Source organism: Ovis aries, chromosome 9, assembly GCF_016772045.2.
Source record: "Ovis aries strain OAR_USU_Benz2616 breed Rambouillet chromosome 9, ARS-UI_Ramb_v3.0, whole genome shotgun sequence".
Classification (NCBI taxonomy): domain Eukaryota; kingdom Metazoa; phylum Chordata; class Mammalia; order Artiodactyla; family Bovidae; genus Ovis; species Ovis aries.
In genome coordinates this window covers 43,085,296-43,112,054 of record NC_056062.1, presented here as the reverse complement: position 1 = coordinate 43,112,054, position 26,759 = coordinate 43,085,296, and the positions used below count along the sequence as shown (strand labels likewise).

General features: G+C 41.3%; 1 protein-coding gene across 6 annotated transcripts in view; it reads left to right on the top strand.

Annotated features, from left to right (window-relative positions):
- Positions 1 to 26,759, top strand: part of PDE7A (phosphodiesterase 7A) — a 107,214-nt gene that overhangs the window by 72,875 nt on the left and 7,580 nt on the right. For all 6 annotated transcript variants that reach the window (XM_060393438.1, XM_060393437.1, XM_027972998.2 and 3 more), the window contains 6 exons: positions 12,088 to 12,239; positions 13,984 to 14,047; positions 19,996 to 20,091; positions 21,985 to 22,085; positions 24,080 to 24,211; positions 24,421 to 24,512. In XM_060393438.1, the coding sequence (XP_060249421.1) occupies positions 12,088 to 12,239; positions 13,984 to 14,047; positions 19,996 to 20,091; positions 21,985 to 22,085; positions 24,080 to 24,211; positions 24,421 to 24,512 (637 nt within the window). The remainder of the gene's footprint in view (positions 1 to 12,087; positions 12,240 to 13,983; positions 14,048 to 19,995; positions 20,092 to 21,984; positions 22,086 to 24,079; positions 24,212 to 24,420; positions 24,513 to 26,759) is intronic.

The following is a 26,759-nucleotide window of genomic DNA, read 5'->3' as shown; positions in this document are numbered from 1 at the left end:
AGCACCTGATAATAATGAGCAATATGTACATTAAGAAAAATTGGGAGGAAAAAGTAATGGGGGGAGAAAATCAGGCTGAGGAGAGAGAAACTGATTGATTAGAAAGAGCAAGAGAGTGGCAAAGTTGTTAGGCTGGTGGCTGAGTGGTGTGAACTGAAAAGGGCCCCCAAGTTGGGTCTCCCTAATGCAGCTTCTTTGCTTCTGAGCATCACATCACCTCACCAGGCTTTCAAGGAGCCTCCCTCCTGTCAGCTTCCTTCTTTTGAGTAAGTTGGCTTTAGTGACCAGCTTTCTAGGCTGGATTAAGAGCCCCAAATATTCTTACAAATACTTTTCTGTGTCCAGTTGACCATACACCTGGTCTCTTGAATTATAATATTTTGGACTCCTAAATTAGTTGGACTTCAGTTCAGTCACTCAGTCGTGTCCAACTCTTTGTGACCCCATGCATCACAGCACGCCAGGCCTCCCTGTCCATCACCAGCTCCCGGAGTCTACTCAAACTCAGGTCCATTGAGTCGATGATGCCATCCAGCCATCTCATCCTCTGTCGTCCCCTTCTCCTCCTACCCCCAATCCCTCCCAGCATCGGGGTCTTTTCCAATGAGTCAACTCTTCGCATGAGGTGGCCAGAGTATTGGAGTTTCTTTCAGCTTTAGCATCAGTCCTTCCAGTGAACACCCAGGACTGATTTCCTTTAGGATGGACTGGTTGGACCTCCTTGCAGTCCAAAGGACTCTCAAGAGTTTTCTCTAACACCACAGTTCAGAAGCATCAATTCTTCGGCACTCAGCTTTCTTCACAGTCCAACTCTCACATCCATACATGACCACTGGAAAAACCATAGCCTTGACTAGACAGACCTTTGTTGGCAAAGTAATGTCTCTGCTTTTCAACATGCTATCTAGGTTGGTCATAACTTTCCTTCCAAAGAGTAAGGATCTTTTAATTTCATGGCTGCAGTCACCATCTGCAGTGATTTTGGAGCCCCCAAAAATAAAAAGTCTAACACTGTTTCCACTGTTTCCCCATCTATTTTCCATGAAGTGATGGGACCAGATGCCATGATCTTCGTTTTCTGAATGTTGAGCTTTAAGCCAACTTTCTCACTCTCCTCTTCCACTTTCATCAAGAGGCTTTTAGTTCCTCTTCACTTTCTGCCATAAGGGTGGTGTCATCTGCATATCTGAGGTTATTGATATTTCTCCTGGCAATGTTGATTCCAGCTTGTGCTTTTTCCAGCCCAGCGTTTCTCATGATGTACTCTGCGTATAAGTTAAATAAGCAGGGTGACAGTATACAGCCTTGACGTACTCCTTTTCCTATTTGGAACCAGTCTGTTGTTCCATGTCCAGTTCTAACTGTTGGACTTCATGGATTCCATATTGAATTTTTTCAAAATTCATGTTTGTTCTAAATTTAATGTCCCTACATTTAATAAATTATTCTTTTAGTTACACATTCTCTTTAGCTTCTGTAGTAACAAATTCTAATCTCTTTAAACATAAAAGAATTACTATAATTCTGCTCCACATGTACACTTAGAAAATCTAAGATCTTCCTTTGAAAGATTCTGACATGATTATTAAATAGTAACCGAGGCTATCAGCTTGACAGTTCCCTCTTTTCATGGAATTCACCAAAGCTCATTGACGTCATCCAGACTGGAAGCCCTGGTGTCTCTGCCAACATTGGGCAAGATGTAATATAAGCAGTATGTTTCTTTCACGTCCACAGGAATGCAGTTTTCCGTTTTCTTTTAACTCCTGACACATGGTAATGTTCCATTCTATGTAAAGGTGTTTTGCCTGTTATCTTGAGCCTTTATGTTCACTTTGCACTTTATTCCACCCCATACGAAGGGAACCTTTCAAGGTATCTACATCGTAGCCTCAAAGGCTTTTAGCCTTACTCATCTTTTTGTTTCTGGTTTTTGGCAGCCTATGCCTCATTTTGGTTTTTCAGTCGTGTCCAACTCTGTGACCTTACGGACTGCAACATACCAGGCTTCCCTTCGTTTTTCTCACAGAGTTTGCTCAAACTCATGTCCACTGAGTCAGTGATGCCATCCAGCCATCTCATCCTCTGTCATCCCCTTCTCCTTCTGCCCTCAATCTTTCCCAGAATCAGGGTCTTTCCCAATGAGTCGGTTCTTTGCATCAGGTGGCCAAAGTATTAGAGCTCCAGCTTCAGCGTCAGTCCTTCCAGTGAACATTGAGGGTTGATTTCCTTTAGGATTGACTGGTTTGATGTCCTTGCAGTCCAAGGGACTCTCAAGAGTCTTCAGCACCACAGTTTGAAAGCCTCAGTTCTTTGGTGCTCAGTCTTCTTTGTGCTTCATTATAAAGATTGAATATATTATTGTTGCATCAAGTTGACTAAACTGGATATCTTCTCCCAGTTAGACTTTATAAGGTCCCACTTGATTTCTGTAAGTATGATCTGTATTAGCCATAAACGTAATTCATGCGGGCCAGTGCCCTTACGTCGAATCAGATGTCCCATGTTGTCTTTATCGTGATGACCTACAGTGACAACAGACAAAACTCTCCTTAAATTTTGCCTTAGAGCCTCATGTGCACTTGGGTTGTTTTTTATCTTCCTAACAGGGCCCTGTTAGACTTGGGTGCTTTTTTGATACTTAGTGATATGAACAGAAAGAACATCTGTTTCTGTGTTTATTTTGAGCTTAAAAGCTTATGTCATACTGATTTTATTGTCTGGGATTATCTAAGTCTTAAGTATACAGTAACTCCCACGCAAACTCATACCCTTTTTACCGCTTCTTCCTTTAAGAATGGAAGTTGTCGCATGGCGTTTCCCTCAGCTATGACGAGGAAGCCTGGCTTTGCTGCAGTCCATGGAGTTCCAAAGAGTCAGACACGACTTAATGACTAAGCAAGGACTTTGTTGTTGCTATATTGTTTTTCTTACTCTTTCATACTGTACTGCCTGGTCGTTACTTTCCTATTTACAAGGAAATAGGAAATTTGAAATTACATTTAAAATTAGAAATATAGTTTCTCTTCTTTTAACCAGTATTTGTTCGACTTGCAAAGATGGCTCTTCCATCATTTGTAATTAAACTCAGTTCGGTAACTTAAATGACATTCCTGATGTCACAAAACTAGTAGAAGTGGCAGCCTTGGGATTCAAACCCAGGCGTATGACTCCAGAGCTCGTGTGTTTATTCGCCTTGCTGCACTGCCGCTCAGTAGCAGTACAGGCTACTCCTTAAAGACCATCGCTGTCAGCACCTCTGCTTTCCCCCTTTATCCATGCATGCTGCATGTAAAAATTCTTCCCAGAAAACTTGAATTTAGATGTAACTAAATGTATTTATTCAGTATTGAGCAGTAGGCTTCCTGATATGGCTCCTATTCTTTTTTAAGGAAAATTAAAGAGAGATTAGAACATAGAATGTCTTTTTTTTTTTTTTTACTCATTTATCATTCAGTATGACCTTGCTTTAGTCTAGAGTTAAAACCTTGCAGCACTGAATTAAAAAAAAAAAAAAAAGAAATTTTTTTTTAAACAATCTCCAAGGGGAACTCATGCTAACATGCATCTAAATAATTGTCGTGTTAAGGTAGCAGATAATAGTGACCGCAGGGCGCCCTCTTGTGGACGATTAAAGCAGGTAGTGATCAAGTCTCAAAATCCAAAAGCTTTTTCTGTGAAAAATCTCTTTCGTCTAATAACTAACTGCCGGTGATGGCTCTGCTGTGCCGTTTGTTTGACAGAGAAGAAGGTCTGGGAGTCCTGGGCATGATACTGCTCAAGGTATGTCGATTTCCAGCCTGTCTGTTTCGCTAACCTATTGCCTAGATTTCTTTTTTCAGTCCACTTTCTAGTCTGAAGGAGAAAAGCAAGAGAAAAACACGGCTTCTAAATTTACTGCTATCCCATGTTTTATTGCTGGCTCCGAGAAGCCAAGGGTGGGTGACTGGAAGTAACTCCCATGATCATTAAGTAACAAGGCTCATTTAGTTTGGGTGAAGGTTGATTAGTTTGTTTGTGGTCACACAGTGAGGTAATGTGATATTTTAAAAGAGAACCAGCAGCGCCAACAGTTCTTAATAGTAACTTGATTAAGTTACTGAGCCCTGTCGGCTTTCTAAGCTGGACTGGAATGTAGGTAACCATGTAAACTAGAACAAGCCTAGGACTTAAATAGTCCTAGCCTGGTGGAAGCTGGGCTTTAACAAAGACACCTTTAATCTGTTGTCTGTTATGCTGTGAAATAAATAATAGCATGTCTCATGTCACAAAATAAGTTCATGAGAATATTGGCAATAGGGTCAGATTTTATGTAATGTGGTATGTGTGGGGTGAGCTTTTTTAGTAATTGTCTGAATGGAAGTACTAGTTAAGTTCTCATGATCACCCTTCTTTAAAATATATATATATATATATACGTATAATATATATAATAATGTATATATAGTTTTTCTTCTGCATTTGTTTTTGCCCACGCCGCACATGTGGCATGCAGGATCTTAGTTCCCTGGCCAGGGATTGAACCCGTGACCCCTGCATTGGGAGCGTGCAGTCTTAGTCACTGGACCACCAGGGAAATCCCTGATCACTCTTTCTTGTCCGAAGTTCCCCATGTGTCCTCTATTTTTCCATTCCTAAATGATGCTGCTCATTCAACTTGGTATCTTCTCCATAGTGGCCTCTACTTGCCTGTTTCAATATAGAAACTTTATTCTTACTTATTATAGGGAATCAGTGTGTATCTGTGTGTGGAGGAAGGATAGGGTGGGTGAAGCAAACCTGAAGAAACTAAAATTTTCCACCTTAAAATGATCTCATCATGCTTCATCCTTGATTTACAGTTACTGATTCCCTTTTCTTCCGTCATCCTTTGGAAGCTATCCTAGGACAGTTCTGGAAATGTCTCTTGTCATTTTCTTTTAGAAAACCTGTTCTCCATTGAACTGTGCTCCTGTGTGCTTATTCTACTTCTGAGGGTTTGTTCTAACGGAATCAGGGTGGGTGCCAAGATTTAGTCACAAGAATGGTTATTACAGAATTGCTGGTAAGAAATGTGAAAGTTAGAAACAGCGAAAAGATTTAGTAAATGATGATGACTTCCATACTTTATATTTGACTAGTAAAAATGGCACGTGTAAGTTCCATTCACTGACTTGAATAGATATTCATGAATTTGTAAGGTAAGGAGACTGTGAGCTATGTGGGATGAAAGAGAAACTTTATGTGTACGTGTGTATAGGAAAGAGTTTATTGAGAACTATGCTGAGGGCCAGACTATTGATAGCTGTTGTTTCTGGGCCGCTAAGCCTTCCCATGCAGCTTGTCCCTATTCTCAAAACCAGGTTGAGGAGAGGAGAAGGCTTAGGGCAGCTCCTCCCAGAAAGGACCAGGAAAAACATACCTTTTAAAAGAAAGTGACGGTGTGCCTCAAAATAACAGGGTAGGAAGCTCCAGGGGTTGATCTCTCCATCAAAACAACCACTTTAAAGCGGGGGATGGGCAGAATTCACTATTTCAGGACTCCAGGCGCTGGCTGGACACTGCTCTTCAGCGGTTGGGCAGTGTGTTGGGCCACAGATCCGTGATCGTCACTCACCCCTCAGCCCCTCCGCCTATGGGAATGCTGTTCCGGTCATGGCTTGGTGAAGCCAGGGTGGGCAGTGGGGATCTAATCCTCCAGAAATTTGGAGTTGGGCCTTTAAGTCAGTCTGGCAGATTCCGAGGCATGGGCACTGATGTTTGCCTGGGTTTCACCCCTCTTCAGCTGCAGAGGCTTCGGCCAGCAGCATCTACCAGGAGAGTTAAGGAATCGGTACTGCTCCCACCCCCTGGCCTTTGGAACCAGACATTTAAGGAAATCTGTGTTGGGTCACCAACTGACTTCAGCAATACTGTAATAGGAGCTTCAGTGACCACACACAGCAAGGAGTAAACAAAGTCAAATAGATATGCAAAGGCCAGTTTGGAAAAATCACAAAACAGTTGGCTTCAGCCCACAACAAGTAAAAATAAACAGTCCTGGAAGAGTGAGAGATTAGATTTCCAGTTCCCCAAGTATAATTCGCACCATGTCCAGTTCTCGGTGAAAAACTATAGAACATAAAGAGAAGTTGGAAACTATGACCCTTACATATGACAAAAGAACATCACAGCAGCCACCCTGGGGAAGCCCACACATGGGAACTGCTAATCAAAGAGGTTAACTCAACTGTCTTTAATGCTCAATGAGCTAAAGCAAACCAAGGGCGAGAATGAGAGGGAATCAGGAAGGCGCTGTGTGAACAAAATCCTAATCTCAATAAATAGGAATTATAAAAAAGAACCCAACCAGTTCTGGAGCTGATAAGTATGATAACTGAAATGAGAAATTCACTAGAGGGATTCAGCAGCAGATTTGAGTGAGCAGAAGAATAAATCAGCAAACTTGAAGATAAGAACATTGAAATAATCCAGAATGAGAAACAGAAAGGAAAAGGAATGAAGAAAAATTCCTTCCACAAGAAAGCCATGGAGGAATCCCCGTGTGTACCACGTGTGACTCATAGGAGGTCCAGCAGGAGAAGGAAGAGAGAGGGCAGAAAAAACTGTTTGAATGGTGGAAACCTTCCTGATGGAGACGTGGATATACACATCCAAGCTCAGTGAAGTCAAAGGAGAGTGAACATGTGGTACGCATGAGCAGTGGAGTGTTACTCAGCCATAGAAAAGATCAAAACAGTGCCGTTTGCAGATACATGGGTAGACCTAGAGACTGTCATACGGAATGGAATTAAGTCAGAAAGAGAAAACAAATATTGTATAATATCACTTAAATGTGGAATCTAGAAAAATGGTACAGATGAGTTTATTTGCAAGGCAGAAATAGAGACAGATGTAGAGAACAGAGTTATGGGTGGAAGGGTGGAAGTGAGGGGATGAATTGGGAGTTTGGGATTGATATATATATACACACACACAAACTATTGATGCTATGTGTAAAGGGCTTCCCTGGTGACTCACTAAACAATCTGTCTGCAATGTGGGAGACCCGGATTTAGTTCCTGGGTTGGGAAGAACGCTTGGAGAAGGGAATGGCACCCCATTCTGGTATTCGTGCCTGGAGAATTCCATGGACAGAGGAATCTGGTGGGCTGCAGTCCACGAGGTCGCCAAGAGTCGGACAGAACTGAGTGACTTAACACACTGTGTATAAAATAGGTAACTAATGAAAACCTATTGCATAGGTCAGGGAACTCTACTCAATATTCTGTGGTGACCTAAATGGGAAGGAAATCTAAAAAAGAAGGGATGTATGTGTATATATAACTGATTGACTTTGCTGTACAGCAGAAACTAAACATAACATTGTAAAGCAACTATAATCTGATGAAAATCAGAAAACAAAACAAAAAGCCAAATTGTTGAAACCCAAAGACAAAGATACCTGGGGAAGCCATGGTAAAAGGACCTGAATATTTAATTCCAGAGCTGAACTAAAATGAAAGTGGGGGTTGGAATGAAAAGGGGGGGGAAGCACTCTGACAACTAACAGACATTGGAAGAGGAAAAGGGAAAGAAGAGGGGATATAGAATGTAATAATACAACATTAAAAGGTGACATCTAAGGTAATAGACAAAACAAGTCAGAAACGTAAGCATACTTGGTAAAACAGAGGTATTTTTTAATTGGTGGAGTTGTAGCAGTGTCCTTCAGTAGAGGATTGGATAAATAGATTATGGTCCATCCATATGGTGGAATACTTTACAGCCTCAAAATGAGGACGGTCTCTGTGTACTGATAGGGAAAGAGCTTTAAGAAAAATTTAAAGACAAGGTACAAAACAGAAGTATGATATGCTACCATTTATGTAAAAGAAGTAGAAACATGGTATATAACAGTGTTTCCATATATTTGATCCAAAAACTCAGGAAGCATACCCACAAAACTTTTCAGGTAAAAAAATGATCATTTTAGGGGAGAGTCTGGCAGTTGATTGGATTGGGAACGGGGTAGGGGTAAGGTTTTATCGCTGTGTTCTTTTCTCCCTCCCTCTTTCCCTCCTTTTGAGTTTTAAAACGTGAGTGCAGTATATTTGAAAAAACATAATGGAAAAGAAAAAATACCACTCCGTCTCCCAGTCTGGTCCTATATTAAGTTTCAGGCAAAGCTTTGAGGTAGTTTGAATTGCCATCTCTGCAAAGTCTCATGCAATTTTCTCTTCTTTCTAGAATGTAATCTTAGGTATAGGCTCCTTGCCCACTAGGTGAAGAAAATTCTTTTCACTGGATGATTTGCCATTTTGTTTGGACAGCTACTCCGGCCTTTCTTAGAGTGTATGTGAAATAATCAATAATTGCTAGAGCTGGTTCTGTCATTAAGTGAAGGTCTTGTTTCTTACCCTGTTGTAAATGTTACTTGTGGGCCTAGTCTTGCTGGAAGGCATTGAGCTCCTATGATGAGTGAGCTTCTCCCCTTGAGCTAATATCTAATATTCATGCTCAATATGGTCAAAACAGAATTCTTGATAATGAGTCCCAACTTCAGGGCTCTGTAGGAAAAAAAGGACATGAATCATGGTTAGCTTTCTGGGGTTTTTTTTGGTGTTTTCTTTTTCCATTTAAGGGAAGTGAGACATCAAGAAGCTGTGACTTGTGAGAAGTCACCTAGAAAACAGGAGTAAAGGCAGAGAGAGGTCCAGCCATGGTCTCAGAGCCCTGACTCCTGGACGGTGCCAGCTGTCTTTACATTGATGGTGCAAATCCTAGCGTGTTGTTGCACGCACTTAGCACAGTGTGGATTGAACCCTTCAAAGGAGGCTCATTCAATTTTTGGACCTTATGTAATTATCCTCCTGAAGAGACTCTCCTGAGAGTCTAGGTTTACTTCAAGGATGTGTAATTTGGGAGCAGTGATCCTTCTATCAGTATCTGGATGCAAAGTGATTGCCAGTGATGAAACTGTTACCTTCTCTGTGATTTAAGATACTGAATAGAAGGGAATGCTCATAAAGTCTTGCTTATGACCTTGAACTCTTTTGGATTACTTTTTAGAATATGTGTTTTCTGCAGCATTTTTTATAAGCTTTCTTAAATGTATTTGCTCTAATGCATTAATTATATAGCATTTCTACGTTGTTTCTGGGGTTATATTTGTAAAATGGGGATGATAATCTTTGCCATCTTCACAGAATTGTGATAGTTACTAAACGGGATCACAGATGTGAATGTACTCTTGTAAAACTGTAAAGTGCCTTGTAAATACCGAGTTGGCAATGCTAGTATTAATTAGATCTCATCTTGTCCCCACATGTTCGTGTCATTCCACTCTGTCCCTTCCAGGTCCAGTCTTTTCTGGGAATAACGTTAGAATGGTCACATTAAATACTGTATGTTCGCTTTTTCCGCTATGTCTTTATTTTTGTACATACTTCCATCGAAATAAGGACAATTTTGAATGATGGTGTGTGCAGAATTTTATCATAAACCGTCAATAAACCATATGGTAAAAAAATAAACCGTATGGTAGATTTGAAGTAAGAAATTTGTGAGTAATACTGTGGACACAGGATTTGTAAGCAGATCTGTGTTTTAAAATCTAGTTGTCACCCTGTATTGGCTGTGTGACCTTATATATAATCTCGTGTAGATTCAGTGTTTTCATGTATAAAGTGGAAGATAATAGTAGTCATTTTTTGACACTGTAGAGAGCTAAATGAGGTACTTTTTTTTTTTTTAAGCACATGGAACATTTTCTGAACTTAAACTAACCTCATTCCTCAAACATACTAATTCTAGTTCAAACGTAATCACTTGATATTTAATAGTGTTTCCACTTTGGTTCCAATCCTTTTTATGTAAGTCATGTTGCTGAAGATCAAAAGGTAACTCCACAATTGTTCTGCTGCTGCTAAGTCGCTTCAGTCGTGTCTGGCTCTGTGCGACCCCATAGACAGCAGCCCACTAGGCTTCCCTGTCCCCGGGATTCTCCAGGCAAGAACACTGGAGTGGGTTGCCATGAAAGTGAAAAGTGAAAGGGAAGTCGCTCAGTCGTGTCCGACCCCTAGCAACCCCATGGACTGCAGCCTACGACTCCTCTGTCCATGGGAGTTTCCAGGCAAGAATACTGGAGTGGGGTGCCATTGCCTTCTCCGACAATTGTTCTAGATACTCTCTATTTTTAGATACTCTTTATTTTAGATTCTCTGAGATGAAAAATGAAAAAAACCACATAACTGTGTGTTGTTTCTGGCTTATATGAGTATATGGGAACCTCAGAACTCATCAGTTATTTCACAAACAGTATGCACTTATTCAAGGAGGGTGTAGCAGCCCACTCCAGTATTATTGCCTGGAGAACCCCATGGACAGAGGAGCTTGGTGAGCTACAGTCCATAGGGTCACAAAGAGCTGGACATGATTGAGGCAACTTAGCAAATGCACGCACGTGCAGTTATTCATTCATTATGTCATGCATACCTACATGGCACTGTTATTAGGCTTTGAAATACAAAGATGAAAAAGTAGTGTGTGCCTGTATTGGAGGTCATCATTTGTTGAAGTAGACAGAGAAATAAGTAATTTTGTACAATATCAGAAGTAGTCTGACTGGTGTCTGCCCAGGTAGCCTTGAGAACCAGAGGAGGTGCCCTCACCTCTCCTAGACGGGGGCTGTGCATGTCGGTGTCCAGGTGTGCTTCCCAGGGAAGGTATCACCGGAGCCGAGTCTGGAGAGAGCCAGCACCTGGAAAATGAGGCCTTTTCATCGAGGATAAGGAGATGGAGTTTACTTTGAAATGCTGATAGACCAATGAATACTTTTATTTAGAGCAACGTGAATAGGTTTGGAACTTGAAATAATTACTGAGAGGCATGCTGCTGCTAAGTCACTTCAGTTGTGTCCGACTCTGTGTGACCCCATAGACGGCAGCCCACCAGGCTATCCAGTCCCTGAGATTCTCCAGGCAAGAACACTGGAGTGGGTTGCCATTTCCTTTTCCAATGCATGAAAGTGAAGTCACTCAGTTGTGCCCAACTCTTAGCGACCCCATGGACTGCAGTCCTCTGTCCGTGGGATTTTCCAGGCAAGAGTACTGGAGTGGAGTGCCATTGCCTTCTCCGACCGAGAGGCACACCTACCTCTTAAAGCACCGGCATCAACATCAATTTTATCACCATCTTCACTGGCACCATTTCTTTGAAACCTGTTATATATCTGACCTGTGTATATATTATCTCATTTAATCCAACACTGTTTGAATTAGCTATCATTGCCATTACTTTATAGATAACACTGGGTAATAGAGGTTGATAGAAGAGTTCGTGATGGGACACACGAGAATGTGTTTGATTGCCTGTCACTCGACCTTTGGAGAGTTAATGGAAGTTAAGATGAGAGATGCTGCCTTGTTGATCCTTAGCCTTCATTTTCATGTTTTATATTGTGAACATTTCACTGAATTTAGTTAGTTTCTAGACTTTGAAGACTTCATCCCCTACAAGATAGCTTTTAACCAAAGTCTGCTATTTTGTCTGGTGCCCCAGAAACTTTGGTTCCATCTCACACTGCAGGGAAACATGACGGTTAGACTCATGGAAAGAAGACGTGTCAGTATCCAAACTACGTTCTTCTCCATTCTATCTCCTTTTCCTCTAAATAAAGTTATCATAAAGAAATTTGAGATGATACCTCGTTAGGATTTGAGTTGCTTGAGTTCTAAGTCTCATATGTAACTGGGGACCTGGTTTCTCAATGTGAAGGATAATTTGAAACTAGGTTTTGTCTTCCCCCTCCGTAGTGTTTGTATAGTATATTGAAGCAGTAGAGGGAGAGGTGATCATTCTTGGAAGTTTAAAAAAAGAAAAAAACTTTTGATGATTAACCCAACCACACTCTTGATTATGTTTCTAAATGCTGATAAAATTGGTCATTTACCCCTTCATACTTAGCTGTTTAATTGAAAATCAAATAAAGTACCTCTTCTTTCCTAGAAATGTGTTATGACAGTTGATCAATTTTAAGAAATATTTGTATGTAACTAGAAAGAGCTCTTAATACGTTATGTGCAGTTTTGACTTACTCTACTCACCTTTTTACTCCTTTCATTTCAGCTCAATCTGAAATTGAAGTTTCTGTATCTGCAAGGAATATCAGACGGTTACTAAGTTTCCAGCGGTATCTTAGATCTTCACGCTTTTTTCGTGGTACTACTGTTTCAAATTCTCTGAACATTTTAGATGATGATTATAATGGACAAGCCAAGGTATGTATAGCTTTCTTCAAGAAAACATTGATTCTTACATAAGTTTAATGAAGCCTTGTTTCTCCCATATGGTACTGATTTTATATAGCCTGTTTTTGGTATGTGAAATCAGTTGAACTCAATTTTTATTATAGATTTTTCCTTTAGAGCAGCTGTTCATCTTATGATTAGGCTATTACAGAGCAAGGAACTAAAATAATGAAAATGTTTTTGTGTATTATAGCATTACAACATTTATTGTAATAGCAAGTAGATCAATGGACCATTAAACTGTAAGGTCACCAGGATCCTAATGCTGGAAAGAATATTACGGCTTGCCTGATGTAATTTCTCTATACTATAGTTAAGAAGGGACTCGGTTGCTCTCTTCCAGTTGTTTAAAAGTAAACTCAGCACAGGAAGTCTCATGATTTTCAGTCACACTTTTCATGATCTCTTGTATGAGTGAGATATTTGGAAGATTTAAATGTTCTTTAAAATTTGGTGATTGTGAGCATTGTTTTTTTTATACAGTTTAAAAGAAATGTCTTAATGAAGGTGGAGATTAGCTGAGGTTGTTTTTTACTAAATAAGGATTTTTTTTAATAATCTCACATTTCTAACATTTGTAAAAGTATTCTTTGACTTAACACTCACGGGTTAGATGTAGGTTTGTGTTGATGGGGCCAGAGCGCCCAGTCTACGATTACATTAAAGTGAAAACATTTGCTTCCCTGTTTGATAAAACAAATTGATGGAAAAGCACTCATACTTTCTTTAAATTTAAAAAAGTTCTCAAGTTCTGCTTTTTCAGATGAGAATATTGGTCTGTGTGTCATTGGTTGTTAGGACTATTATCATTTCTACTGGTAATACCTAGTATTGCTTATGCTGATTTAGCCATATATGTATATATGACAGTGAACTTTTGGGTACAAAATACAAATTTTTTTCTTGAAAATAAAGTCCACAAAATTTTCAGGACACGAAGACATGGTGTAAAAATGTCTGTTTGATTTTTAGGGTTGTTGTGGGGCTTATTTGCTTGGCTGAAATAACCATCAACTTAAAAATTATGTAGTAAATGCTATGGACTATTTTATTAGGATATTTAAGGAATATTAACAAATAAATTGGGAATGTGTTTTAAGAAGACAAATAACAAATAATTTAAGTGTAGTATATACTACAGGTGTCTGGTACCTGGATTCCAGAGTCTGATTGCCTGACTTAAGACCCAGCTCTGTGACTCTTGCTGAGCAAGTTAATGACTTTCTCCCTCTTTCCCCATCTGTAAATGAGGGTTGAAAACAATGCCTACATGATAGTGTTGGTGTGAATAGTAAGAATGTGTCAAAAATAAAGCATTTTTAATAGTACCTGGAATGTAGCAAGTATTCAACTATTACAACTTTTATTAGATTTTTAAAATCTAGTTCCTAGTCCATGCAGTGTGTGAACTACACTTCTGTGATGGGTACTGCAGTTCTTGACAGTTCATGAGAACATAAGAATAAGTCAAAAGGAACACCAGCCTTAGCTATACATTTATCAATTGAGAAAACATTAATTGTTTTTCAAATGGAGTTTATCCCTTTGGACATATTTTGGAGTTGTTTGGAAAGGTCATGATTAAGGAGAGTGATAATTAGCATTTCTTAAGTCGACCGATTTGTTTTTGTTAGCTTCCTTATGGACTATCTACAAAAGACAGAGAAAGTTACTGAGATTAAATTACAGTAGGAATGTTTGGTTTTCATTTCAGTGTATGCTGGAAAAAGTTGGAAATTGGAGTTTCGATATCTTTCTATTTGATAGACTGACAAATGGTAAGTGAAGACTTTGGCTTACTCTAATGTACTCTCACGGTTGCTGCTTTGATGGGGTTGCCGCTGCTTTCATTTGCTGAGTGTAGGCGCCCTCTGCTGGCTGAGGGAGCATTATTTTGTTCCTTCTCCAGTGACTGACCTGTAAGCTTAGAGCATCCACCTAAAATTTTGCTTTTTGATTATCACTCTTAGTAGTAATCAAAAGTAATCCTCGTCATCGTCACTTGGGTAACTCTAATTAAACCTACTTCTGTTAATAAGAGGCTTCTCAGCTGGTTCAGTTGGTAAAGAATTCGCTTGCCAATGCAAGAGACGAGGTTTCGATCCCTGAATCGGGAAGATTCCTCTGGAGGAGGGCATGGCAACCCACTCCAGTATTCTTGCCTGGAGAATCCCATGGACAGAAGAGCCTGGCGGGCCACAGTCCACAGGGCTACAGAGTCAGACACTATTGAGCACACACTTCTATTCTTCTTTTCTCTTGCTATTAACAACCCAACGTGCACATTACTATCTCATGGTTCTTGACGTTTCCTTTTTGGGTTTTTTTGTGCTGTAGCCATGTACAGTGACATCCTCCAATCCTATGTTCCAGTTTTGATAGCCCGAGATGTGTGGTAGATTGACGCCCTTTTGAGAGATGGCTTTTCTTCTCACTGTGGTTCTCAGGCTCTCTTTCTCTGCACACTTTAGAGAGATGGTGTGTTATGATCAGCAGAACTGCCCCTTCTGATACTGCTTCTCTCTGGAGGGGTCGGGTGGGGGAGAACTTGGAGCTAATCACTATCTTTGGAAAGTGTGAGTATGTTGGGGAAAAAAAAAAAAGGTGATCCTGATTTGTTTACCTCTTTCTGAGTTTTGTTTTGCTTTGGCTGAAAGTGAAAAAAGTGTTAGCCGCTCAGTCATGTCCGACTCTTTGTGACCCCATGGACTGTAGCCTGCCAGGCTCCTCTGTCCAAGGGATTCTCCAGGCCAGAATATTATGGTGGGTAGCTATGTTCTTCTCCAGGGGATCTTCCCAACCCAGGGATTGAACCCAGGTCTCCTGCATTCCAGGCAGATTCTTTACCAACTGAGCCAAGGTTCATTTTTCTTTATTATCTTTGGGCGCAGGAACAAAATTCCCTTTGGGAATCATTTTTCATTTACTATAAGATCTTTGACATAAAAAATTGGTGGTACCTATATAGTCCAACTAGACTTTGTCCCTTTTGCCTTTTAAATAAATGAAGCAGAGTGGGAAGTTCACTGAGAGGAAGTTCTTACTGCTGAGAATGAAATAAGTATGTGGCTCCTTCTATACTTTGAAACTACCTTTTGTCCCCCCTAGTTTTACTTTGGAATGAAGTTCCTTTTTGCAAGGAAGCCAAATATGGAAACCAGGCTGTAGTCATCTTGAGACTAGCATAGTTCCAACTCAATGGACATGAGTTTGAGGAAACTCCAGGAGATGGTGAAGGACAGGGAAGCCTGGTGTGCTGCAGTCCATGGGGTCGCAAAGAGTCAGACATGACTGAGTGACTGAACAATAACGAAGTTAGTATCACATCATCGTTCCCTCTGAGCTGTGTGGGCCAGGCATAGTGAGGACAATGTTGTGGTCACGTTCTAGTTGTCTGTGTCTGTTGACAGAAGATAAACTAGACCATCCCAGGCACAAGTGTGAGGACAGTAAAGGTCACCTCAGCGGTGGAACCTCCTTCCCACTTCCCCGCCTTCTGGTTTTCTTCTTCCCTCTTCCTGTTCTCTCTCTCTCTGCCCTCTGGTGACCAGTGGCCCTTCCCCTCCCAGGCCCCCACTCCAGTCTGTCCTTCTAGAAAGGACTCTAATAGCATTTACACAGCTGTCCCTCCGTGCAGCCTTCCCTCTTTGAAAGTCTAAGTGCCTCAGCTTCTTCCAGATCTGGGAAACTCCCCTTTCCTAATGCAACAGAAATATTCCTTTAGTCCTTATCTCAGGATAAATATACATAACACAGTGCCACCCTTAACACCTTCAAGGTCTAACCTCACATAACACTTAACAGCTCATAGCCTATTCTTAGTCCCCTGGACACTTTGTCACTCACAGAAATAGTTGATTGTTTTTCTCTAGATTTTATTTTTAAAAAGAATGTATCCTACCAGCCAGAGGGCGTGGTGGTGGAAGTGGAATGAGGGTGGCAGTGTAAGATGGGCAGAAGTTCTAGCCACTGCTCCACGTGAATTAACTTAGGTAGCACTTGGCTTGCCTTAGGCTTCCCTGGTGGCTCAGATGGTAAAGAATCTGCCTGCAGTGCAGGAGACCCAGGTTTGCTCCCTGGGTTGGGAAGATCCCCTGGAGAAGGGAATGGCTACCCACTCCAGTATTCTTGCCTGGAGAATCCCATGGACAGAGGAGCCTGGTGGATTCCAGTTCATGGGATCACAAAGAGTCAGACACAACTGAGCAACTAACACCAGCTCTTCTTTAATTACATCTCACCCCTTTTTTTGTGGAAAAGGTGGCCAAATGATTTCTTCTTAGAGTTGTTAGAGGTTAGTAGAAGCCATCCGTGGTTAGCTACCCGCTTGTTTTACAGATGGTGACCTATTAATACATATTCAGTTCACTACAGTCACCCAAAAGTTAAGGAATTTTATATAGGAAGAGAGATTATTGGGAAACAAGTGGGCAGAAGAAAATTCCTTTTTAACTTGCATTATTTAATTGGATCTGCTTTCCTTTCAAAGCTGCTTGGCCTGGAATGAATCCTGGATGATGCATGTGCTTGGTATCTAAGTGTGTAGTTTTCACTTCTTGCTCTTTGGGCCGGTGTGCCCTATGTTTCTTCTTGTGGTGATTTTCCAGGTGATCCTATGAGGAGGGCAGGGAAGAAGCTCTGATTCCCACTAAGACAGATTACTCCTGGCTTGTCCACTGAAAGGTGGAAAGTAGTTATATTCTGGTAGGACATGTTTGGGCTTCCCTGGTGGCTCAGATGATGAAGAATCTGCCAGCAATACAGGAGACCCAGGTTGGATCCGCTGGAGAAGGGAATGCCAACTCACTCTATTATTCTTGCCTGCAGAGTCCCACGGACACAGGAGCCTGGCGAGCTACAGTCCATGGGGTCGCAGAGTCCGACATGACTGAGTGACTAACATACACACACACAGAGGATATATTAGATGTTGCTTTTGCAGGAATGAGTTGTTACATGAGATACCAAGATAGGGCTTGTCACCCCTGAAGGTCACCTGGCACATGAGGGCCCTTGTTGCTAGGCCCATGTTGTCGCCGTAGCCCAGTCCTTACATGTAGAGTCCCATCCGGAAACCTGTTGAGAGCCATAACGCCATAGGCAGGCTGTCCTTTGGTGTGTCTTTATATAAGGTAACTTTTCTCTAAGTTATAAATTTTCTTTTCCAAGAAAGCGTTTGTTTCCATTTTTATATAAAAGAATTTCTTCAGTGCCCGTTTCTTGTTGTAACATATCAACTAAGCATCACTTGCTTTGAAATAATAAATTCCATTGACTTGTATTCTTACTGACTGGTATCAAGTCAGTTGGTATCTTGTGAATTGAAAATAAAAAATGTTGCATGCAGCTTTTCCGGAGAAGGCAATGGCACCCCACTCCAGTACTTTTGCCTGGAAAATCCCATGGACAGAGGAGCCTGGAAGGCTGCAGTCCATGGGGTTGCTGAGGGTTGGACACAACTGAGCGACTTCACTTTCACTTTTCACTTTCATGCATTGGAGAAGGAAATGGCAACCCACTCCAGTGTTCTTGCCTGGAGCATCCCAGGGACGGGGGAGCCTGGTGGGCTGCTGTCTGTGGGGTCGCACAGAGTCGGACACGACTGAAGTGACTTAGTAATAGTAGTAGTAGTATGCAGCTTTTCATTCTAGTATGGGTGGTGCACTTTGACAGATTGGTTCTTGTCAGATTCCTCTGAGGTTCTTGGAGGGAAGATGTTAGTATGCCTTTCTTACTGCCATTTGCCTGAATTCCAGATGAGGGTATTTTTCCATTGGATTGCAGCTTCCTTAAAACTTATTCTAGACCCTAGAGATCAGTCATTTATTTCATTAGGTTTGGGAAACAACTTTGGGGAGAACCTATGATTACCTAAATATAGAGAATGAATATACATCCTTTTTTTTTAATTGAAGTGTAATTGACATATTAGCTTGAAGTATACAACGTAGTGATTTACTGTTTGTATACACTGCAAAATAATCACCACATGGGTCTAGTCACCACACATAAAAGTTACATCTTTTTATTATGATGAGAATTTTTAAGATCTGTTATCTTAGCAGCATTCAAGTGGGCAGTACACTTTGTCCACCTCCCCACACCCTCACGTCTGGCACCCACTGATCTGTTCTCTATATCTGTGAGCTCAGGACTTTGTTTGGGTTTAGATTCCATGTAGAGGTGAGATCATACAGCATTTGTCTTTCTCTTTCACTTGGCACAGTTCCTCAGATTCCCTCCGTTTGTCACATGAGGCAAGATTTCCTGGTTCTTATGCCTGAGTAATATCCCATTGCATACATATCACGGTTTCTTTATCCAGTCATCCATCTGTGGGCCCTTAGATTGAGGCCATGTCTTGGCTATTGTAAATAATGCTTCAGTGAAGACGGGGCTACAGATATCTTTTTGAGATAGTGATTCCATTTCCTTCAGATATGTACATCAAAGTAGAATTGCTCAATCAGATGTTAGTTCTGTTTTAAATTTTTTAAGGAACCTCCATTGTTTTCCATAGTGACTAAACCAGCTTAAGAATCCCACCAACAGTTCACCAAGGGGTTCCCTTTTCTTCACACCCTCGCCAGCACTTGTTATCTCTTATCTTTTTGATAATAGCCATTCTGACAAGTGTGAGGTTTTAATTTGCGTTTCCCTGGTGATCAGTGAACAGCTTCTCATATACCTATTGGCCACTTGTATGTCTTATTTGGAAAACCATTGATTCAGATCCTTTGCTCATTTTTTAAAAATCAGATTTTTATTTTAATTATACGTTCTGAAACATCTATGTATCTGTCCCAAGAAAAATTGTTTGTTACAGCAGTAAAAATAGGACCATAGGCCTGCTTCTTCACCTGATTCTAGACCACATGGGCTCATTGCACCAGTAGAGTGTTACCAAAATTTGAATACAGTTTTTAACTTGTCACTTCTTAAAGGTGGAAGATTTGAAATGGGTTTTTTCTTTCTGTTTGAAGATGGTGAGTGAGGTGGTATTTAAGAGGGTTCTCTTGGCAGCCACATCCTTTCCTGTGTTGCTCATGCAAACGTTGTTCCAGTTAATTTGCTTTTTTTCCTCAGCCATGGGCTTCTTAACAGTTATTCAGGCAGTTTTGGATTAGGTTAGCCTAGTAGTCCTTTATCATTCTTTGTAAATATTATTACTACAAATTTTCATTGTGGAACTAGTTGGGTCTTATTTATATATATGTTTGTAAGAAACATAGATTTCTTTTGAGAATACAGAATCATGTGTTATGCTATTTTCTGAACACTGGCAGTAATATATGAGCTTATACACTTTAAATAGAGTCTATTCAATTGTTAAATAATACAGCATTTGTAGTCAAGATGCTTTGCTCTGGGACATACCTGCTTAGTTAGGGGGATGGTTGCAAGGAGGTTTTAGGTGCTTTGGGAAATTGAATTAAACTTACTCAGTGTGGATAATTTTCAAAGTTTTCTATCAGTTCTAATTATTTATCATCCATTTGTTTGGTTTTTGAAAAATAAAACCCCAAAAAAGTTTTTTCTTAGAATGGAAAAAAAGATGTGATATTTAAAACTCAGAACTGGTAAGATAAGATGTAAATTTTAGATGGACCACAGTTAGGACTTAGTACTCTTTATGTTATATATTTAAACCCTTATTTGGAAGCACAGTGTGTTGTGTTATTAATATCTTATATTCCTACTAATGTCTCCTCTCCTTTCTTTTTAGGAAATAGTCTAGTAAGTTTAACCTTTCATTTATTTAGTCTCCATGGATTAATTGAGTACTTCCATTTAGATATGATGAAACTTCGTAGATTTTTAGGTAAGTGATTCTAACCCATTTAAGAGTAATGTACGGGAACTTGTTACCTTTTCTCTCGGTTATATCAGCTATGGCTTTAAAACTAACCACCCGAAAGTTAGTGTTTTGAAGCAACACACGTGTTTGGAGCCTTGAGTCTGTGGGCTGCTGCTGGTCTGGCTGCGCTTGTTCATGTCCCTGCCCAGGACACTGGATGAGCCACGTGGCAACTTCGCGGGCCTCAGCTGGGCCCTCCCCAGGGGCACTGGGCCTGACCCAGCTCAGCTCTACGTGGTCTACTGTTAAATTAAAGGGAGGCAGAGGAGTTTGGCACCATAACAGAGTCACATTAAAAACAAAAAACAGGAACTTCCCTGCTGTCCAGTGGCTAAGACTCAGTGCGCCCAATGCAGGAGGCCTGGGTTCGATCCCTGGTCAGGGAACTAGATCCCGCATGCCGCAGCTAAGATCCAATGCAGCGAGATATAGAGAATAATTTTTTTTGAAAAATTATTATTTTACAATGAGCTGAGCTTGTTCAAAGTGCAGTGGCCAGTTTTCAGGAGACCGCTGGTGTGCCCAGAGCTTGGGCTGGACGCTGGCACCTTCCCGTCCACCACAAATAACCCTGTTGCCAGAGCTGGTCACAGGGGGGACCGCACCCCTGGATGGGGAGCTGTGAGGGCCCAGTGCCGTGGGTGGGGGCACCAGGGGCCTGGTGAGCTGGAGCCCCTTTGCCCACAGTCTTCCATGTCAGCCATAACTTTCTCACAAAGACAACATGACTTCTGTCCTTTCCTCACTTCTTGAAGATTAAAACCTTATGGATCTTCTCTTTTCCTGATCCATGAAATCTCTTGACAGCAACCTCCAAGGATTATTTTGACTATGTTTTAATGTGCAGAGTGATACTTAAGAACACTCTGCCAGGAAACAAATTGGGGTCTTTCACCAAATAAATGTGTCAGAAGAAAATTAGCATAAGGATTCTTTCTTATTTTCGTAAGGAAGAAGAGAATATTTTCTTTCCTCTTAATTATCTAACTAAGAGGAGATATCTAGGACTTCTTGAAAGACTTCTAATGCATATTTATTTATAAATTGTATGTCTGTAATATGTACTAACACATAAATTATAAAAGCACATACAAACATAGATATTAACGAGAGTATTTAAAAAGCTATTTTAAAGGGTGGAATCAGAGTCAGTAGGAAGTTCCAGTGCTCTTCGCCCCTCACCACTGGGGTTGGCTTATGGTTCCAGGCACCCCTGGACTGAGTGCAGGGCTGCTGGGGTCATGGTGCAGGTTTGATGGTGGCGGGTGTGGCTGGACCCCTCATCCTCGTCTGCTTTTTCATGGTTAGCATAACTGACACTGAGCAGAGAAGCCAGATTAACAGGGCATTCTTCCCGCACTCCTGAAAAACTGATTCCAGATCCAAAACTCACCTCGCTGATAAAGCATCCTGGAATCCACACACATTCCCCAACATCTGTACTAGTATTGCATCAAAGATTTTTGCTCTCTGATGAACTCATAGTTCCTAGAACAGCACCTAGCACAGTACATATTTGTTGAATGAACTGTACTCCTTTTAGTTAACTAAGAAAGTATTTTTAGAGTAAACGACAGTCAGAGGAGTTTGGCAGAGTGAGATTGACATTTTAAAAGAGAAGAAAAAAATAATTTTATAAATTTGACATGAATACCTTCTCATTTGAAAAGTTTCAAACGAGTTAGTCACAGTGGCGGTCATGTGAGTTCTGAAGTGGTTATCATCTCTCTGAATTGAACAGGTAGCTGATAGCCACGTGAGTAGGGTAAGTGGGAAATACATAATTGTTCCAATTTTTGCACTTGTAAGTGCCTCCTATTTGCAGTTAAATTTGGGGTCTTTTTTCCTTCGATACAGTGATGATTCAAGAAGATTACCACAGTCAGAACCCTTACCACAATGCAGTCCACGCTGCCGATGTTACTCAGGCCATGCACTGTTACCTAAAAGAACCTAAGGTAAGGTGCTGGTGTTTACAATCAGCCAGAGCCCTGAGCAAGTTCTCTTGATTTAATTTCAAGCGCTTCCTTAAGTTAGTGATTTTGTTGTTGTTTAGTCACTCAGTCATGTCCGCCTCTTTGTGACCCCATGGACTGTAGCCCACCAGGCTCCTCTGTCCGTGGAATTCTCCAGGCAGGAATACTGGAGTGGGTTGCCATTTCCTCCTCCAGGGGATCTTCCTGACCCAGGGATCGAACCCACCTCTCCTGCATTGGCAGGCGGATTTTTTTTTCTTTTAACCACTGATCCATTTGGGAAGCCCTAAGTTGGAGATTTAATTAGACTCAGAAGCTTCCTTCTCAGGAATGACATGTAGCAGGATCAAGTTTGCAAATGTGGCTGTATTTTTAATCACACTTTAAGCTATAGAATCGAGGTGATTGTCGAGAGCAAGGCTGCAGAAGCCCAAGCGAAGGCCAAGGCATCCGGCTTCTCCATGCGAGTCATCTGGTGATTACACTGAGCTCCATGAGGGCAGGGATGGCATTGGCGTCGTGTCCAGTGATGAATAGGGAGCTGTGGGACTGAAGTGGGAGACTTTACAGAACTGTCCTGGCTGTGGGGGGAGAACAAAGCAGACAAGACCAGCAACGCAGCCGCTGCCCATGGGGGCTGTTTCTGTAGCTGTGGGGCAGGAGAGAGGTGGGCGGTTGGTGGTCTTTGGAAATCAGAATGAGGAGGATGTGGTGTCTGGATGCCTCTGGGGGGTGAAGTAGGAGGAGGGGTAGGTGGACACTGCCCTGAGCAGCTGTGAGGGAGAGAAGGTAGAAGAGGGGAGAGGGCCGGGGAGGTGGTGAGCTCCATTGTGGATGTGTGCGGTTATGCGTGTCCCTGCCATATCCAAGGGGAGGGATCTAGTGAAGAGGTGGATGGGAGTCTGCAGTAAAACAGAGAAGTCAGAGTTGGGGGTCATCAGCCATAGATGCAATGGAAGCCGTGTTTGCTCTTGGGCGTTTCCTGTTCTAGAGCTGATGAAATTACACCCGCCCACCCTTAGGCCTGCTTCTAGACCCCTCTCCCCTGGGGCCTTTGTTCCAGCTAGATGTTGGGAGGGAAGCAGACTGACAGGGCCAGTTTGTGCCAGTCGACGCCAACTCTGAGAATACAGCCTCGTGGGTGCCACTCTTCTGGTTTTTCAAGAGATCGTGGAATATGTGAAAATGCCCCAGTTAAAAAACGCCGACTTTATTGTGGCCTCATTCATATACAGTGATAAAATGGGCACGTGTTATGCATGTACGCCCAGCTGCCCCAATTTTTAAATTAAACTGTAGAAAAATACTCTGGAGGGAAAAAAAAAAAACCTCTGGGCCAAGCCTAAAGTTTCTCTTTGACCGTCTTGTGGGAGAAATTGGTACTTCACCACTACACAGCCAGGAAAGTGGACCAATGGAACTAAGTGTTGCATTCCAGGGGACCTGAGCAGGTGTGGGGGTAAACCTGGTCCACGGGCTGTGGGGCCTCAGCCTCCCACTGGCCACGCCCAGCCAGAAGCCAGGGCTGCGGAGCGGAGGGCAGCAGTGCCGGGCACCAGAGGGGGGAGTGTGCAGGCGAGCACGGATGCAGAGGCCGTCTGAACCCACACACGTCTGGCAGTGGTGACGTGAAACGCTTTTTGCCGGTGTAGCCCTGATCATCCTTCTTTCAAACACTTTTCACCATGAACATACTCAAAAAGATGATTTATACTTTAGCTGTCATCTTAGTTACACTTGTTCCAAATGAAGCCGTGTAAGGGTGAGCCGGGTCCGTGACCTCCCCATGGGCGAGGGACTGCATCATACCACGCCTCCTGCCAGGGGTGAGAGTGGACAGCACGTGGCAGGCACGCCTTGGCCTGGACAGGCAGTCAGAGAAACATAAGGGGAGGAGGCCGATTTAGAACAGCTGTTGTCATGGTACAGTTTGTGGCAGACACGTCTGTAATCGGTTATTCCTCGCCACCGTCTAGCTTGCCAACTCTGTAACTCCTTGGGACGTCTTGCTGAGCTTAATTGCAGCTGCCACTCATGATCTGGATCATCCAGGTGTTAATCAACCTTTCCTCATTAAAACTAACCATTACCTGGCAACTTTATACAAGGTGAGTGCAAGCTCTTCCTCCAAGTTTAATATTCTTGTATTCTAGAAAATGGGTCATGTTTTAGAGAAGTGAAAGTAAATTGGTTCTCAATGAATGCTAGAATTTTAACCAGCCTGATATTACTTAGAAACATTGCTTTATGTTCAGAAAGACTTGCCCTTTGCTAATTCAGATCTGCCCTTTTTAAATTTTTTTTTTTTTTTTGGTAGAATACCTCAGTTCTGGAAAATCACCACTGGAGATCTGCAGTGGGGTTATTGAGAGAATCCGGTTTATTCTCACACATGCCATTAGAGAGCAGGTAGGTTAAGATAAAATTAATTAGTTATGAACTGTGGATATTAAGTTGGAAAGCAGTTATTTAAAGTTTTTAAGATTATGTTGTTATATTCAGGTATTCCACAATTTGGGGGTGAAAATGAAAGTCGCTTAGCTGTGTCTCTTTGCAACCCCATGGACTGTAGCCTACCAGGCTCTTCTGTCCATGGGATTCTCCAGGCAAGAATACTGGAGTGGGTAGCCATTCCCTTCTCCAGAGGATCTTCCTGACCCAGGGATCGAACCCAGGTCTCCCACGTTGCAGGTGGATTCTTTACTATCTGAGCCACCAGGGAAGCCCTAATTTGGGGTTAATTACCTTATTTTACAAATTTGCATCAAAATTGTAGTAATTTACACCTATTCTGAAACGCAGTTAGTAGCATTTTTTTTTTTCAGTGAATTTTTATGAAGGATCAATCCACAGATACTACAAAATGCATTCCAGATACACAGTGGCTCAAGCATGTTTACCTCTTATTTATGTAAATAGAGTTACGTATTTCCATTTTACACTCTTGAATAAAATCTTAGTGTAAAGGTAAATTGGATAGAAAGTAAACATTCTGTATAAGAAATAGATTCATTAAAATCTGTTTTAGGAAAAGTAATGAAGAGAAAGAATGGAAAACCTAATATTTTTTTTTTTTCAGACATCAGTGTCATTTGATGTCAAGCAGACCATTTGAGCCGGGCTTCCCAGGTGGCTCAGTGGTAAAGAACCCACCTGCCAATGCAGGAGACACAGATTTGATCCCTGGGTCAGGAAGGTCCCCTGTAGGAGGAAATGGCAACCCACTCCAGTATTCTTGCCTGAAGAATCCCACAGACAGAGGAGCTTCCAGGGCTATAGTCCATAGGCTCTGAAAGAAACTGGATGACTGAACAACTAAGTGCGTGCGCGCGCGCACACATACACACACACACACACACACACACACACACGCCATTTGAAAAGCTAACGAAGTAAAAGAGCCCGATACAGTGGTATTGTCAACAGAATCTTGTCATTGGTCCACCAACAAAAGCTTTTAATGGTGTCTCATCCCGAGAAGGTGACCTGGGGAAACGGTGTCAGTGGATATTAACTGCCTAATTCTGGAGAAAGGGGAGCATAAAAATGTGTTAGGATGTCAAGGTTTAAGTTACTGTCACTGCTCTTTCTTTTTTCTTTCCCTTTCTCAATTTAAAAAAACTTTATAAAACAATGGCTTTTGGTAATGATCATAAGAAAAAAGGTGGGCTTAAAAAAATTTTAAGTCTGTATCCATGGCTGCCATTTGGAGTTTGACGGTACTTCTGGTAAGTGAAATTGTTTGCTGTTGTCGTACAAATATATAAAAACTATTTACCACCATATACTAACTGGTGTTAGTATATATAAATGCTCTTTTTCTTGAATAAAATGGATTAAATTACTCGCTTTATTATTTCCTTTTTATCATGTTTTGCATTTGATGTTAACCCTGTTGAATTCTCATATTTATTTCAAATAAAAAGTGAAAATCAGGAATACTACACAGTCACATCCTTTTATGTCTTCTTTAGGGTTTTATTTAATATTCGATATTGTGAGCTTTTTAATCTATAATGATCAGCTCTTTACTGATCATTATACAAAGAAAACATTGGTGATGGCCCATTGAAACAAAAGGAATTTTTCAATATTCTTCCTATTTGACTTGAGAAAGCTTTTTGGATGATATATTTGTTATCTGTATTAACATGTTACATTTTCCCTTCCAGAAAATTTGAATAGTCTTACAGATAACTGATTCTTGAATTTGGCTCTGAAAATATAATTGAATCTAAACTTTATAGCATTGCTTGGTGGAGCTTCATTAGGGTTTACTCAGACATATTTTCTCATGTCTGCAGAAGTCAATAGTCGAATAGTCCGTTTTTCCTCCATCTGACCCTCCTCCTGCATCTCAAGCACCAACAAAGAATCCAAAGTTGTTCCCTACATCACAGCAAAAAATTTTCTCAAGCAACATGTCAATTGTACATAGACTTTTTTTTTTTTAAGGCATATAATTCCACCTGAAGGCTTTCCTTTCGGAGTGTTTGCCAAGTGGTATTTTCCTACCAGCTCTCTTGGTCTTGGTTTGACCATTTTAGTAGGTTTTTAAAATGTGTTCCTTAAAACCCATGTTTTGTGGTAGGTTAAAAGTTGAATGGCAGAATATCTTAGAGCTCAGTAAAGCTTTCTGAATATTAAGATTAAGGG